Consider the following 13,550-nt stretch of genomic DNA (forward strand, 5'->3'; position numbering starts at 1 on the left):
GAATGAATGGTGTGGATGTGAGCTTTTGAACCCTCACATTGCAGCTGGAGGAAGTGTGGAAAGAGATTCAGCATCTTTCCAAAACATTCACTGTTTCTGCAATTGGATAGGCTTCAGCATAGTCTCAAAATAGTCTGATTAAGGATTGATTTCTGCAGGGGAAATTACACTAATTTGACTTTTAATTAGATGTAGTAGTCAGTGTAAACCTCCCTCCCATTGTACAAATTTTTGAAGAGCTGCTTGTTGATTTGAAATAGGTTTAATTGATGGGACTTGCTGAGAAATAGGAGTGTCTGTACAGTGTTGCACATGTCCAGCTGTAATGACACAAAACTAGAACTGAATGTTTTCCTCACATGGTTAATCCCACCACTTCATCCAGTCTTTCATTTGCTCATTGTTCTCCAGGTGATGTCAGCATTTTGTGTGTTTCCTCCCATTTCTTCAAAGTCTGTGGGTTAAATGCGATCCAAGCTGCTAATAGGGAAAAACAACTTTAAAAGATCTTCTGGCCCCAGTGTGCTCCAGCATGCCCCATATAGATGCAAGAGAGGACACGTGCTCTGCTTTTACTTTCTTGCAGAATTAATTTTAAAGCTCTGAGCTTACTTTGAGGCTGGTTTTGGCCCTTGTATAAGCCACTCCAGATAGTTCTGGTAGCTTCCAGGCTGGCAGCCAGGCCTGGGCTGCCCACTGCACCACCAGCTAGGAGGAGTCTTGGAGCGTAGCCTCATGGACTGAGCAGCTCAGCCAGACTGCAGGAAGCTTCTGAAGTTTATCCTTGTTACAGGCTGACACCTCCCTGTGTCACTGTCTGGTCTTCCAACCCCAAAAAGGAGATGAGCTCTGGCTCCCTGTGCTGAGTCCCGGAGCTGGAGATAACTTGATTTAACTCTAATTTGAGCTATTCTTACCTTTTAAGCTGCTTGGCTCAGAGCTGCCTGCTTTCTCGCAGCACAAGAAATGCTGGGCACAGATTTTTAAAAACGTCAGAGTCATCTTGTGTGGTGTTATCATGCCCACTCCTCTCCCCAACTTGTGTTAAAGCAGATCTAAGTCCATCTTGATCAAAGTTTGTGTCTAAGCTCTTCTTGAAACCTGAAAGTGTCTTTAAGTGAAATCAGCTCTGCACTGGCCCCAGCTGATCTACTCCACTGCTTCACAACCCATAGGTTTAAAAGTATTTTCTCGTTTTCTGTGTAAATCTTCTTTGTCTTAAATTAAGCTGAGTATTCTTGCCCCATCCCAGGGGACCCAGAGAAATATTACTCACTGTTCTCTTTCTGACCTAATTTTACATATTGGAGAGTGTTTGCTCTATTCCTCCTAAACCTCTGCAAACTAAATAGGCTTAATTTCTTGTGCTCTACCTCATAGCTACAATTTCTGTTAAGCCCAATGTTCTTATGACCTGCCAGTCTGGCTACCTGTTCTGGGCTTGTAGAGGCTGCTGCTGCATCGTTCTTGGAGACCTTGATGTGTGTTCAAGTTGGGCATCTCCTACTGCTGGTACCTGGCCCCTGGCAGCAGTTTCTGGCCTCAATTTCTGCTTGTTCCTTCTGTTGCTGGGACCCGCTCTAGTCAGTATAAGGATGCTGGCTTACACTACATGTGACATCTGCCCCTTTTCTGCAGGCAGTGACATTCCCCAGGCCAGAGAACTCTCCACATCTGTTTAGCCACGTTGTTTTCCGCTTGTCAGAACTGACTGGATCGCTGTGGTGTGGAGCACTCTGTAGGACTGGGAGCAAATCCTGACCGTGGGCCTGCTGTCTCCTGACAGGGAGATGGCCCAGTGCAAACCCAGTGTTCTGGAGACCACTTGCAGTGGTGTTTAACATAGGCTATAACCTGTGGTTATCTTACAAGACATGATCCCAAACTATTTCAGTATGGACTAAGTCAAAAGACATCCATCAAAGAGAGGTGAGGGGCGTGCTCCAAGGAAATGAAGATGCATGGGTTATCTGCCAAGCATCCTGATAAAGGAGAGCTTGTGGTTTCTGCAGACACCATAAAACTTAAATATTCTGTCTGTGCATAGACAGCTTTGCTAGCTTGCTCGCGTTGTTCAGGCCTGTGCAATGGGGCTCACTGGGGTTCATTTCATGGCTTTCTCTGGTAACCTTCTATGTTTTGGTTTGCTTCCTGTTCTTACAGGATTCTTCCTTTTGGGGAGATTTCTGCCTTTCCCCTCTTTTTTTCTCACAAGGGCAGCAAGTGGAACCCTCAGCAGTATAAATACTGCTAACTTTCTCTTCCAGCCCTGCAGTGTTGGATTCCTTGTTCTGCTTCTATATAATTCATCCCCCAGTGTTTTTAAAAAGCACAAAACACTAACCAGGTCAGCAACAACCTTATTATCACAGGCTCTGACTCTCTGGGAACTGTAATCCCGTTGTTTGGATGAGCTTGTGTCAGTTTTGCTTTCTGTCACTGCTGCACAGTCGCTGACACAGATGATGTTTGACTTTGTTTTCTTGTTGCTGAGTGCAGCTGAGACTGAGCCCAGTCTGGGGCCTGCGTGTTCGGCCAAGGAGTCTGCAGGCATGAAGGGGGAAGGGAAGCTGCTGCGCAACAGGGCTGCCAAGCTCTTCTTCATAGACTCTGTGGGTGACCAGAAGTCCAGGCATCATTGAAGGATAAAGGTGTCTCCTCATCAGAGACATCTAGTGAGCAGCATCAAGTGTGAGGCACTCAGCACAAAATACACACAGCTGGCTCTGAAGCCATGGGTTTCTGCCAGCTTGGGTGATAATTTGTGTTTACAACACAGTAGCATGGCCTCTGCCCTTTCCTTGACTCCATATCTTCGGCTCTGCTGGTTCTGGAGCAGGATAGAGGCCATGGCACTGCATTCATTCAGGAGAACGCTGGCTGGCACTCCAGTGGGCAGCGGTAGAAAATGCTCTTCCAGTTGCAGTGTGGAAGTGCTCACATTCCCCATCACTTTGCCCCAGAACAGGAAACACATAAAAGCTCATGCATCCAAACAGAGCATCCTCTCCCATCCCTGCCTCATTTGGAATTTCTCTCCTTGCTTGGATGTCATTATAGACATTTCTGTTACTCCAGGAGCAGTTAATCCTCAGGGATTTCTTGCTAAACTGGAGCCTCAGTGAGAGCTGGCTGCAGCAGGTTCTCTGGGGCTATAACAGCATGCAAAACTGTTTCATCCTGAACGTGGAAGTCTGCAGTGTCAAAGCTGCCATGCTCATGGGGAGCCAGGAAGAGTCCCTTTGCTAAAACATCTTGTTTTGTCTCTGTCAGGTTCGGTCCATCAGCATCAATGTGAGGAAGAACCTTGCTTTCAACACGCTGAGCCAGGAGCTGCTACTGAAGGAATTCTCTACGATCTCTTGAAGCAGGGATGCTGCTGCTGCACAGGGCTGCCCAGAGACGGGCCTGTCTGGGCAGGGACACTACAGATCTGCAGCCGGTCGCCCCTTGCCTTCCACCTGCAGAAGGGACTGCATTTCTTTTAGGGGAGAGCCTTGCTGCTGTGTGTTTGATCCCAAGGCATGTGTTTCAACAGGACTGGGGCTGAGGAGAGGTGATCGATTTGTTGAGGAGGAGGAGGAGGGAGCAGTTTTGTGAGGTGTCATGTGGGTGGGCAGCTGTTTCTGTGAAATAGAAATGGGAGATTCCTTCCGCAGCCTCAGGGAAAATGCACTGAAAACCTTTGTAGCAGAGCTGGGGAGAGCTCACAACCAAAATAATAAAACCAGTCCAGCTGTGTGAGACAGTTCTGGGTTGAGATTGCTCGCCTGCTCTACGGGTGAGGGCTATTCTTTTCTGTCAGCCTGCATCAACCTGTCCTCCCACAATGTAGGCCAAATCCACTACCATCCCACTGGGAATGGCTTTGGGGTATGAAACCGTTTTCCCAAGGAGCAGGCCCTGCTCACTGCTGGCTCCTGATGTCAGAAGGTGTCACCTGAACCAAGCCATCAGATTACTGGAGAAGGAGAAATTTTGCCTCCAAGGCTGCTGGCTTACATGGCCCAGTCTGAGCCAGTGTGCAAGAACATAGGTCATCAAACAGAGCACTTTGTAACTGGAAACCAGCTCTGCTTGGGGTCATTGTTGCTTCCAGTAGTCCAGCCCATCTCTGCTGTTTCGAAGGTTGAGCAACATTTTTAGATATTCCATTTTCATGGGGCAAAAGACAGACTGACTCCATCTCCCCACTCCCCTTACTGCCCATCAGAGACTGCACTGCGACAATCCTCCTCTTCCTCACAGGAACGTCTGCCTTGCACATGTTTGCAAGTGCCTGGTGAGCTTCACAAACTACGAAGTCCCTGGTTCCTCCCTTGTGTGTAGCACGCAATTAAAATGCAGCTGAAGAAGTAGTTACTTCACTTTCACACTTGCCCTCCTGTCTTCACCAAGCAACGTGCAGCAACAGCCTGCTGAGAACTTCCTAAGGAAGAGCTCCAGATGATGCTCAGGGGCACAGGCAGACCCTTCTGCTCCAGAGCCAGTGTTTCAGCGGTGCCCAGGTCTGGCGGAGCCTATTCAGAGTGCTGCATCAGGCTGCCAACTCAGGAATACGCAGCATAAACACCCATTCCCTGCTTGTGCATTTTTGGCTCCCAGCAGTGATGTTGGGATCTGTCCTGACTTGGTTGACTGAAGCACAGAATTTATTTACATCCCAGATCCACTTCTTTTTTATTTTTCCTAGAAAATTGTTATTTGAAAAAAAGTGCCTCGTCCCACTCTTAGCCTCATAGGTTAGTGTGAGTGATGTGAATGTCACGCTCATTTACTACCATTTTTAGGCAAGGCTTATTCATGCCAACGTGTTAATTGCGTTAATGTTTCATCTTTACCTGCCACAAGTATGGGAAACTGCAGGCTGTGTCCTTGGCCACCCACTGGGCACAGCACCCAATGAAGACCATATATTTTCCTTTCCTCCTGACAGGATGCTTTGCCTCAGCACGGAATTGTCTGGCTTTTCTCAGCTAAGCCAGACACTTATTTGCTGTCCTGCCATGCAAGTGTGTGGGAATGTATACATGTCAGAGGGACAGTGCTTGGGAGAGCATGCAGGATCCATATAATCACTCTGCCTGAGAGCAGGCCAGGACACATAGAAGGAGGCAGCTTCTCCAGTGGCAAATGAGTAAAGATGCATCAGCAGCACTGTTGTCTGTATGTGTGGGGAGCTCTTGCTAAATGAGCTTGCCTCTGGGGGGGGGGAGTTTCTTCTAAAGGGCTTGAGTTCCTCCCTTGAGGTGCAGCCCCAGCATCGTTGCTGTCAGAGCATTGAGTCACCCAGCTGTCCACATGCCTCCTTGTCTCTGATCCCACTTAGGCTGAGACTAGACAGATAGATGAGAGAGTTGGGGATGACTCTGCCTCAGCAATCTCCGGGATTTTCAGCTTTTCACTGTGGGCTCAACTGGTCAAAGGTCTCGTCTCCCCTGGGGTGCTCCCTTGCTGGGATGAGCTGAGGAACCCAGGCTGTGATCAGGAGCAGCTCCTGAGGCCAGCCCTCATCCCAGGCTGAGCTGGGGAAGACTGACACACATCCTCTTGTCACGCTGTCACCAAACCAAGCACTGTAAATGGATGTACATATAAACTTAGAGCTCAATAAATAGCAGAGCCCTGCCTGCCAGAGTGTGCAGTTTGTCCTTACAGAGGGGAGAGTGGGGTTGTTACGGGGTTGGCCCTGTCACCATTTGGTGGCACACTGGCTGCAGCATGGCAGTCACCCTTGGGCGCTTCCTACCTGTGCAGAAGGAGGTTGTGGTGCCGCTCAGTGATGCCTCCTCCTTGGTCGGGGCTGCAGGTACCAGCCTGTAGGCAGCAGCCCTCCGCCTCTTACACACCCCTGGGGCTGCCATGAAGGAAAACACGAGCAAGACAGAGGGATGCAGAGGTGTACCTGTGCACAGTACGATGCTCTCTGCTGATGGTGTCAGCAAACTCCTGCTCATAGATTCTGTTGCAGATTTGCCTGTTTTGTTAAACACCCTACTACTACTTGGGTTTTGAGGCCAGCTTGAACTGAGCAGTCATTTAACTCTAACATTTGACTTGAGGATGTGGCTGATAGCCCCAAACTTGCTCGTATCTGATCTCAGCAGTTGAGTGTGTATTTTATAATATCTAATTCATAACCCAGTCTATTATTGGAAGAGCTGTTTTTGAGGCTTGTGGAGTTTGGGGAGAAATCAGATTGCTGCCTTTAAATTAGGCAGCCGCTGCAGGGAGACAAATATTTTACAAAATAATGACCAAATTCTAGAGGAGAAAAATTGAGTTTGAGCTAAACTTTGGAGGGAGTTATTAAAAATTGATTTGTAAGTGCCGCTGTGATTTTTGGTATCATCCCTTCTTCCTTAGCTCTTACAGGTCCTATTTTTCATGCAGACTCATGAGAGATGCAGCTCCTCAGGAGCTGAGTCTCCCCTGCCTGGGTTGTCAGAGGGGGCACCGTGCCTTGGGCACAGGGTACTGATGGCAGGCTGGAGGGGGTTGATTGCTCCTTGGGGGTGCCAGGAGCAGGTGGTAACAGACAGCTGAGTCTCATGTACAGCGGCCAGAGGGTAGGGTGCACCTTTGCCCCTCTGCTTTATTTGGTTTGCAAGCCTCTTCGTCCTCTTCCTTGTCATGGCTGTTACTGCTGTGATCCCACCCATGTGGCGTGGGGGCCATATCTCTGTAGGATTGAGCTGCCCTCCATGTGAGCATGTCCTGGTGCCCCTTGGGGTGCTTTTCTCTCCCTGCCACTCTCTTCCCCTGCTCCGGGGTCCTGCCAGGCTGTTGCACAGTGGGTATCAGGAGGAGAAGCTTGCTGTCCTGCAGACAGCTATCTCCTCGCCAGCTTGCGCAGGGGCTCAGCCCCGCTGTGCTCCGTCTGCCTCCCCATGCTTCCCACCCGGGATGGAGCCACTATCCTGTCCAGCTCCCGGCCCAGCGCAGGGTGGGCAGAGGCAGATGCTGTTACCCCTGCCAAGTCACGGCTGCCATCCTGTGTGTTGGGGCTGGTGCGCAGCCAGCCGTCTGCGCTAAGATTTACAGCTGGCTCTTGGCACTCGCAAGCAGCTCTCCGTCTCAGTGTCAGCACCAATGCCTCATGGATATTTATTCTCATCTCCTGTCTTCTGTGCCCTGTTTTCTTGTCTGGTACTTACTGGGATGAGCAGGGTCATAGTGAACAGCAGTTTGACCCATGGAGGTGATGGGAGGTTTTTTGACAGATGAACTGTTGCAGTAACCTGAAAGAAAAGGGGTAAAGCCCAGCTTTGGGAACTGCAGACATTCAAAGGGGCCAGGATAAGATGGGCTTTTCCCCTAGTGGAAGCTAATTAATGCCTTTGCTGATGCTTTCAGGGGGAGGGCAGACAGAAAAGTATATCATGGATGAAAGTCTGAGCCATCAGACTCTAGAAGGGCTGTTGCAAGGCCTGTGGGATCTGGCCTTCTCTGGAACTGCTGCTGGGACTCTTTTGTGCTGGTCAGAGCCCCAGTTATCCCCAGTGCTGCATGGTGTGGGTGAGCTCAGGGGGACACTGATCAAACAGAGGGGTGATCCCAAATAAATGGGACAGGCAGTATCTCTGGATGCTTTCCTCCCTTCTGTTGTCTTTCTAAAGCATCTTCTGGGTACCCTTGGCAGATGCTCAGGGCTACAGGCCTCAGATCTGTCCCACAGTGGCTGTCACCTCTCAGGGTTGTGACTGACTGCAAAGGGAGATCCTCAGGACAGGGCTCCCCCCTGCCTCTGCCCCACAGCTGCCCACACATTACTCAAGACCTTGCATGTGCAGAGATGAGCCCCTGCCTCTCCTTGCTAGAATGGAGCTCCCCTGCAGCCCCCATCATCCCAGCATGTCCCAGAGCACCAGGACAAATGAGGGTCCCTTCTCCCAGCTTGGCAACTGCTGGAGCACAGGCCAGGCCATGCTCCATGGCCTCCACTCTCCCGTGCTGTCCCTTCAGGGATAATTGAATCATGTGGCTGGAAATTGAATCCAATTGAATAGATTAAATGAGCTGGGCTTGCCGCTCACTGCAGCGGAGCTCAGAGCCTTGCCAGGCTGCTGCCAGAGGCTGGGAGCTCCCGGGAGTCCCGTGGGGGCAGGAAGGGGCGTGGGGAGGCTGCGGGAGATGGATGCCCGCTGGGCTGGGCTGGGCTGGGCTGGTTCTCCAGCTCTGCTTTGACAGATGAACCCTCATCCATTTCTCCATGACATGCAGCCGAGCTGGGTCCCAAGGCCCACAGGTCATGCTGCTACAGGTGTGCACAGGTCGGGGTTTGGTCGTTTCCTCTCCAAAGCAATTAGTGACTAATTAGCTAGAGTCCAGCTCCTCCAGAGTTCAACCAGGGCCCTCCTGGTAGCATACGGGAGGTGAGGATGCTCTAATGACCTGTGGTCGTGCCCTGCTCAGCAGCTCCAAGCCAGTTGCTTTCCCAGCCTACAGCAAGTCACCCCAGGCCCTGCACCCTCCTTTCGGCCTCTCTGCTGTGGCCATTGCCCGGCCAGGGGGATGGGATGGGCAACAGGGAGCAGTGAGCTGAGACCACAGTCACGGCATGGACGTCCCCTCCCACAGAGGTGAGCTCAAGCACAGGGCCTTGCCCTGGCAGAGCAGAAGGACACGTGTCTGCAGCATGGACTTGCTTACGACAGAGATTTTCATAGCACACCTGAGCTGCTGAAAGGGCCCCTGATGTGGCATCCAGCATGGTGTAAGTGAAGGTTGGAAATAGTATCTGTTTCCACTTCAAATAAAAGCTGAGCCCACAGGCACTAAGCACACAAACACTTACAAGCTGTTTTATAATGCTGGGAGGGCTTGTGAGACTTGGGGTACCTCCTGAGTCCAGGAATGCTCCAGTCCAGTCTCTATTCTCTAAAACAAGTGCTTTTCTTCACTCAGATTTTGCATCTGTCATACAGAAGTGGCAGAGAATCATTCAGGGTTGGTACAAAGCCCCCCCGCAGCCCACGCAGCAGTGGGGCCATGCTGGGGAGTCCCCCCTTGCTGGAGGCATTGGCAGAGGCAGACCACCAGCTTTCAAGGATTCAGAGTGTAATGCAAAGTCCTTTCTCCCTCCTGCACATCCAGATTTCTCCCACCTGCTGGTTTGCATTTGACAAAGGAGTTTCCCTTTCTCCTGCAGCATTCCTGCTTACAAGGCTCACGCAGCAGCTTGCAGGCATCTGTTCCTCCTCTTGCTTTGCAAGATCTTCAGCAGCTGAAATTCCCCTGCCAGAACTGAATCTCCCAGAGGCTCCCACCTACCCGTGTGTCTCTTCAGGGTGGTTTGCAGAGATGGGAGTTGTCCTCCCCTGTCTGCCCCAGCTGCCTGTGTCCCAGGACCTCCTGGTCTGCTGTAGCTGCTCCCCAAGTCCTCAGGACCCCAGGTCTGCAGAGACCAAGAGGCTCATCTAAGGCCTCGTGCCACCCAGATCCATTTCCGTGGTTGTAATAAATACTGTGCTTTATTTATGAGTGAGGCCATTTTCTCTGCCTGGAGCCCCCCCCAGCCACTGCAGGCCACAAGCACCCCTCCTTTGGGCGGGGGGCTCCCTGGGCCCTGGGAGGGGAATAGCCCCTGGTGCTAAGCTGCTCATCTCCAGCTAAGGCTGCTGTTTGCTGGCATTTTTGCCAGAGGTGAAGCCAGCTTCGGGACCTCTCGTTTCTGCCCTCTGCTCCCAGAACTAGCACCTGGGTGCTGCATCCCATGTCCCAGCCTGGGAGCTGCTTGGGAGCCCTCACTGCCAAGGGAGCAGGGCTGTTCCTCGCTGCCGAGTGTAAGGTCTGAGCCCAGAGGCACCAGGCGACCACAGCCAAAATAAGATTAATGGCATCTGCTGAGACCATATCCTGAGGACTGCTACTGATGACCACAGCTTCAAAATACATTTAACAGTGGATAAAGCACCATGATTTAGAGCACTCGGCAATTACATCTCTGTTTGGAATTTCATAAAGATAGGATCAGGCTCCCAAGTCCCACTGTCTGCTTTTCTGATAGAATTAATAAGAATGGGGGTATGCAATTATGCAACACACAGGCTGGTAGGGCAGATCGATGCCTTGTGGTTACCTAATGAAGTGTTAAATTGCATCTTTCTCTCTCCCTGTCCCCCTATAACAGCCACAGTGGGCTGTTTGCAGAGGTCTTGCAGGACTCGTGCCTGGGGGATAGCTCCCCATACCCTGCTACCCCAGCCCAGTGGTGTGCGGACCCCAGCGCTCCTGCCTCCTTTAGAGGCTTTGCTTTTGTGGATGGGAGCAGTTTGGGATCGTCTTGGGCTCTGTGTCAAGCCTGGAGTATTCAGCCGGGCTCCGAGGGGACACGTCAGCAGCAGCTGAGAGCAGGCTGCTGCCCCTAGAGTGGGGGTCCCAGTGGGGAGCTGGGGCATAGATGAGCCAAAAGGATTGGCTCCATATTGCAGGGTGGGTGCCCTGGAGAGGAAGAGGGATGGGTGTGAGTGGGCTCAGCTCGGTCCAGCCTGGGTCTGGATGAGGCTGATGGCAGCCTGGCAGAGCTCTGCCTGCAGCCGGGCTCTGCATCCAGCTCTTTGGGCATCACCGGAGCATCCCGAAACTCGTCCCCTTCCCCAGTTACTCCCAACAAGGGTGTGCTGGCCACACGCTGACCTGGGGACAAACAAGCCCCCTGGACAGTGTGGCCTCGCGCGCGCCTCCTGGCCCCTCTTGCCCTGGCTCAGAGCCGTTGCTGGCTGCGGCTCCGCTGCCTGGGGAGCGGCGTTAATCCCGTGCAGATGTCCGTTATCGAAGCGCTGCTGCCGCTGACAGGGTGACGGATGGGCCACTTAGGGAACGTGCCTCGCGCCCAGGCTGATGCCAACAGGTGATTTCCATCACAGTGAGGGTGGATGGGTGACCACAGGGACACCTTGTCTCCAAGAGACATGCAGCCCAGGGTGCACTTCAGGGTGCAGCACCCCTTGTGCCCCCAGATTGACTCCTTCCTCATGCTTCCCACCTGCCACCCTGTCCTCCCTCCCCATCCCACCCCGCTGCTGGCTGTGCCAAGCCCTGGGGCTGGGTTATGTGTCTCTGTTTCCCCCATGGCTCTCTGCTGCTCTCCCAGAGATGAGCTCAGGGACTTGGGTGCTTCCACAGGACCCCTGCCCACCCCAGCAGGCTGGATCCAGCCACCTGCCTTTCTTCCACACTTCCCTGGCCCCAGGCATCGGGGCACGGGCTTCACAGTGAGCTGTGCCTCATTTGCTGTGGAGCCTGTGCCACTTCTTGCCCTGCTGGGGCACGGCCCTCCCTCTCAGTTACCCCTTGCAACAGGGATCTGGACTCATAGGAGCTGCCAGAGCTCTTCCCATCCTCTGAAAACAGTTAATCCAGTAGCACCTGCAGCAGCTTAGCCCTACCTGTGGATGGCTCCTGCCCACCCCAGACGTGCTGATTGCTTTTGTGGTTGATGTGGCCAGTGGCAGCAGGGCTGTGCAGGGCACAAGAGCATTGATTAAAGCCTTGGACGCTGCTTAGGTGATCTTCCTCAGCCCGGCTCAGCCCTTCCGCATCTGCTGCACATCCTGGTCAGACGTGCCACCAAGGGTGATCTCTGCACTCCGGTGTGACATTGCCACCGTGTCCGTCCCTGGCCAGATGTGTTTACCAAGGTATCTCTGCACACAGTGCACCTGCAGCAGGGCCCGTTTGGGCAGGTGGGCAGGCAGGAACCAGTCTCATTCCTGCAGCAGAAAGCTGCTGCTCCCACCCTGGTGTCCTGCAGACCCCTGGCTCCCAGCGCCCGGTGGAACATTTAGGGGAGGACATTGCATTTTTCCCGAGCAGAGAAAGGCTCAAAGGCTGTGAATCCTGGCAGGATGCCCAGCCCTCGTGTCTGCTAAGGAAAGGAGCCGTGACCAGCGAGCAAGTGAGCTGTGTCCCCCGTTTTCTACACTGCGGGGGGATAGGCTGTGTCAGCCTGGCCCTGGGGCTGCCCCATCCTACCTCACGGTACCCACCAACCCACCCAACTTTCCCCCCTCTCCCCAGTCTGGAGGAGCATCTCTCACTTGCCTGCAGGAACAGGAGCACTTAGCTGGGATAAAAATAGCCATGTTTGTCTCCCGGTGGACCGGGGATGGCAGAAGGTGAAAACTTCCCTCATGCAGCTCTGCTGGCCCCGCCACATCCGCAGCGGGATGGACCGGCAGGATGTTGGAGATGGGGCAGGTTCGCCTGGCATCGCTTACACAGCCCCCCCGACCGACCCAGGCTACCTTCCTCAGACACTGCTGGTCCCCAGGGGCTGCCAAGAGGATGTGGCTGAAGATGCAATGGAGAGGATGGAGGAAAGAGAACGTGGAGGGCAAGGAGCAGCTGGATGGAGAAGCCCAGTGGCACAGGGGGTCCCTGGGCTGGCCGGACTCTAGCTAAGCAGAGGGACATCCCAGGTCTGTCCCGGGTGTTTTTCTCCATCTGGGCTGCACACATGGGCTCTGTGGAGGTGGCCGGGCCACAGGGAGGGCCAGGGGAATGTGTTTAGTTCTCTGAGCATTTCTCTACTGCGTTTTCCTTGCTAAATGGCTCTTATTTTTAGATCCAGGCAGTTGCTAAGCATCGCTGCCTCGCTAAGGCGGCTTCTTTCATGGCTTGACACCAAAGCACACTGACAACACGCTGCCGCGTGAGCGTGGCCCTCCCTCCGCGCTGCTCCGGATTCCGTTTCTGCCCCGCAGCTCCAAGGGCCAGGAGGGACGAGCTGGGCACAGGGACTGGGACCCGACGCTTTGCCTCCCCTCTGGCTCTCGATTCCCTTTGTTTGTACAGATCAGAGGATGAAGGGAGGAGAGGTGGGAAACGCCGGGAGCTGGGTGGCCCCCGAGATGCGCCCAGGACCCCTGGCACCGTATGAACAGTCAGTGTGCGGGCAGTGGCATGACAAAAGCCCGTGGCTTTGCCCATGTCAGGGATTGTCCAGGATATTTTGCATCCCCTAGGATGGCATTGTGCACAGGTGGCAGCAAATAACCGTGGGCATCAGCACCTGGAAGTCCCCCCAAGGCGTGCTGTTCTTCACCCACACTCTGCTGCAGCAGATGGGGAAAAATCCTGCTAAAGGCTCCAACCCTGCGTGGGAAACCTGTGCTCGGGTGGGGGGGCGACGGGGGGACCCGCTCCTGTGCTTGTCTGCAAGCCGGCAGACCTGGACCACCCTCCCCACACCTCTGCTGCGTTTCTCAGCCGCTGCCCGTCCCCTTCACCCCTGACCGATTTCCCATCCAGCTTCTCCCCGAGGGGAGGATGCAGCAGCCCCCCTGGACTGCGCAGGACTGGGGTCCCCCTTCCTCTGTAGCTCCCAAGGCACGGCCCAGCGTGGGCACCGACACGCGGGGCTTGGGGAGCCCTCGCTCGCCCGCAGTGGGGTGTGGGGGTCTGCGCCCCTCCTGCTGCCCCATGCCTTCTCCATCCCCGCTCGGTCCCTGACCGCCGGGGCTCCCCCAAACCGCCGGAGCCCCCACCTCTGTGCAGCCAGGAGCGGCTCCCTCCCTGCTCTGCCCCGGAGCGCAGCCCCCCGCCCC

The 13,550-nt window shown here is 53.8% G+C and overlaps 1 protein-coding gene across 1 annotated transcript in view; it reads left to right on the forward strand.

Annotated features, from left to right (window-relative positions):
• ARMH3 (armadillo-like helical domain containing 3) overlaps positions 1-6,048 on the forward strand; it is a 133,092-nt gene extending 127,044 nt beyond the window's left edge. Inside the window, exon 26 of the mRNA XM_026851282.1 lies at positions 3,274-6,048. Within this exon, the coding sequence (XP_026707083.1) occupies positions 3,274-3,366 (93 nt within the window). The 3' untranslated portion in view covers positions 3,367-6,048. The remainder of the gene's footprint in view (positions 1-3,273) is intronic.
• The last annotated feature ends 7,502 nt before the right edge of the window (positions 6,049-13,550 follow it).

This window comes from Athene cunicularia (assembly GCF_003259725.1).
Source record: "Athene cunicularia isolate RWA chromosome 6 unlocalized genomic scaffold, athCun1 chr6_part1, whole genome shotgun sequence".
Taxonomy (NCBI): domain Eukaryota; kingdom Metazoa; phylum Chordata; class Aves; order Strigiformes; family Strigidae; genus Athene; species Athene cunicularia.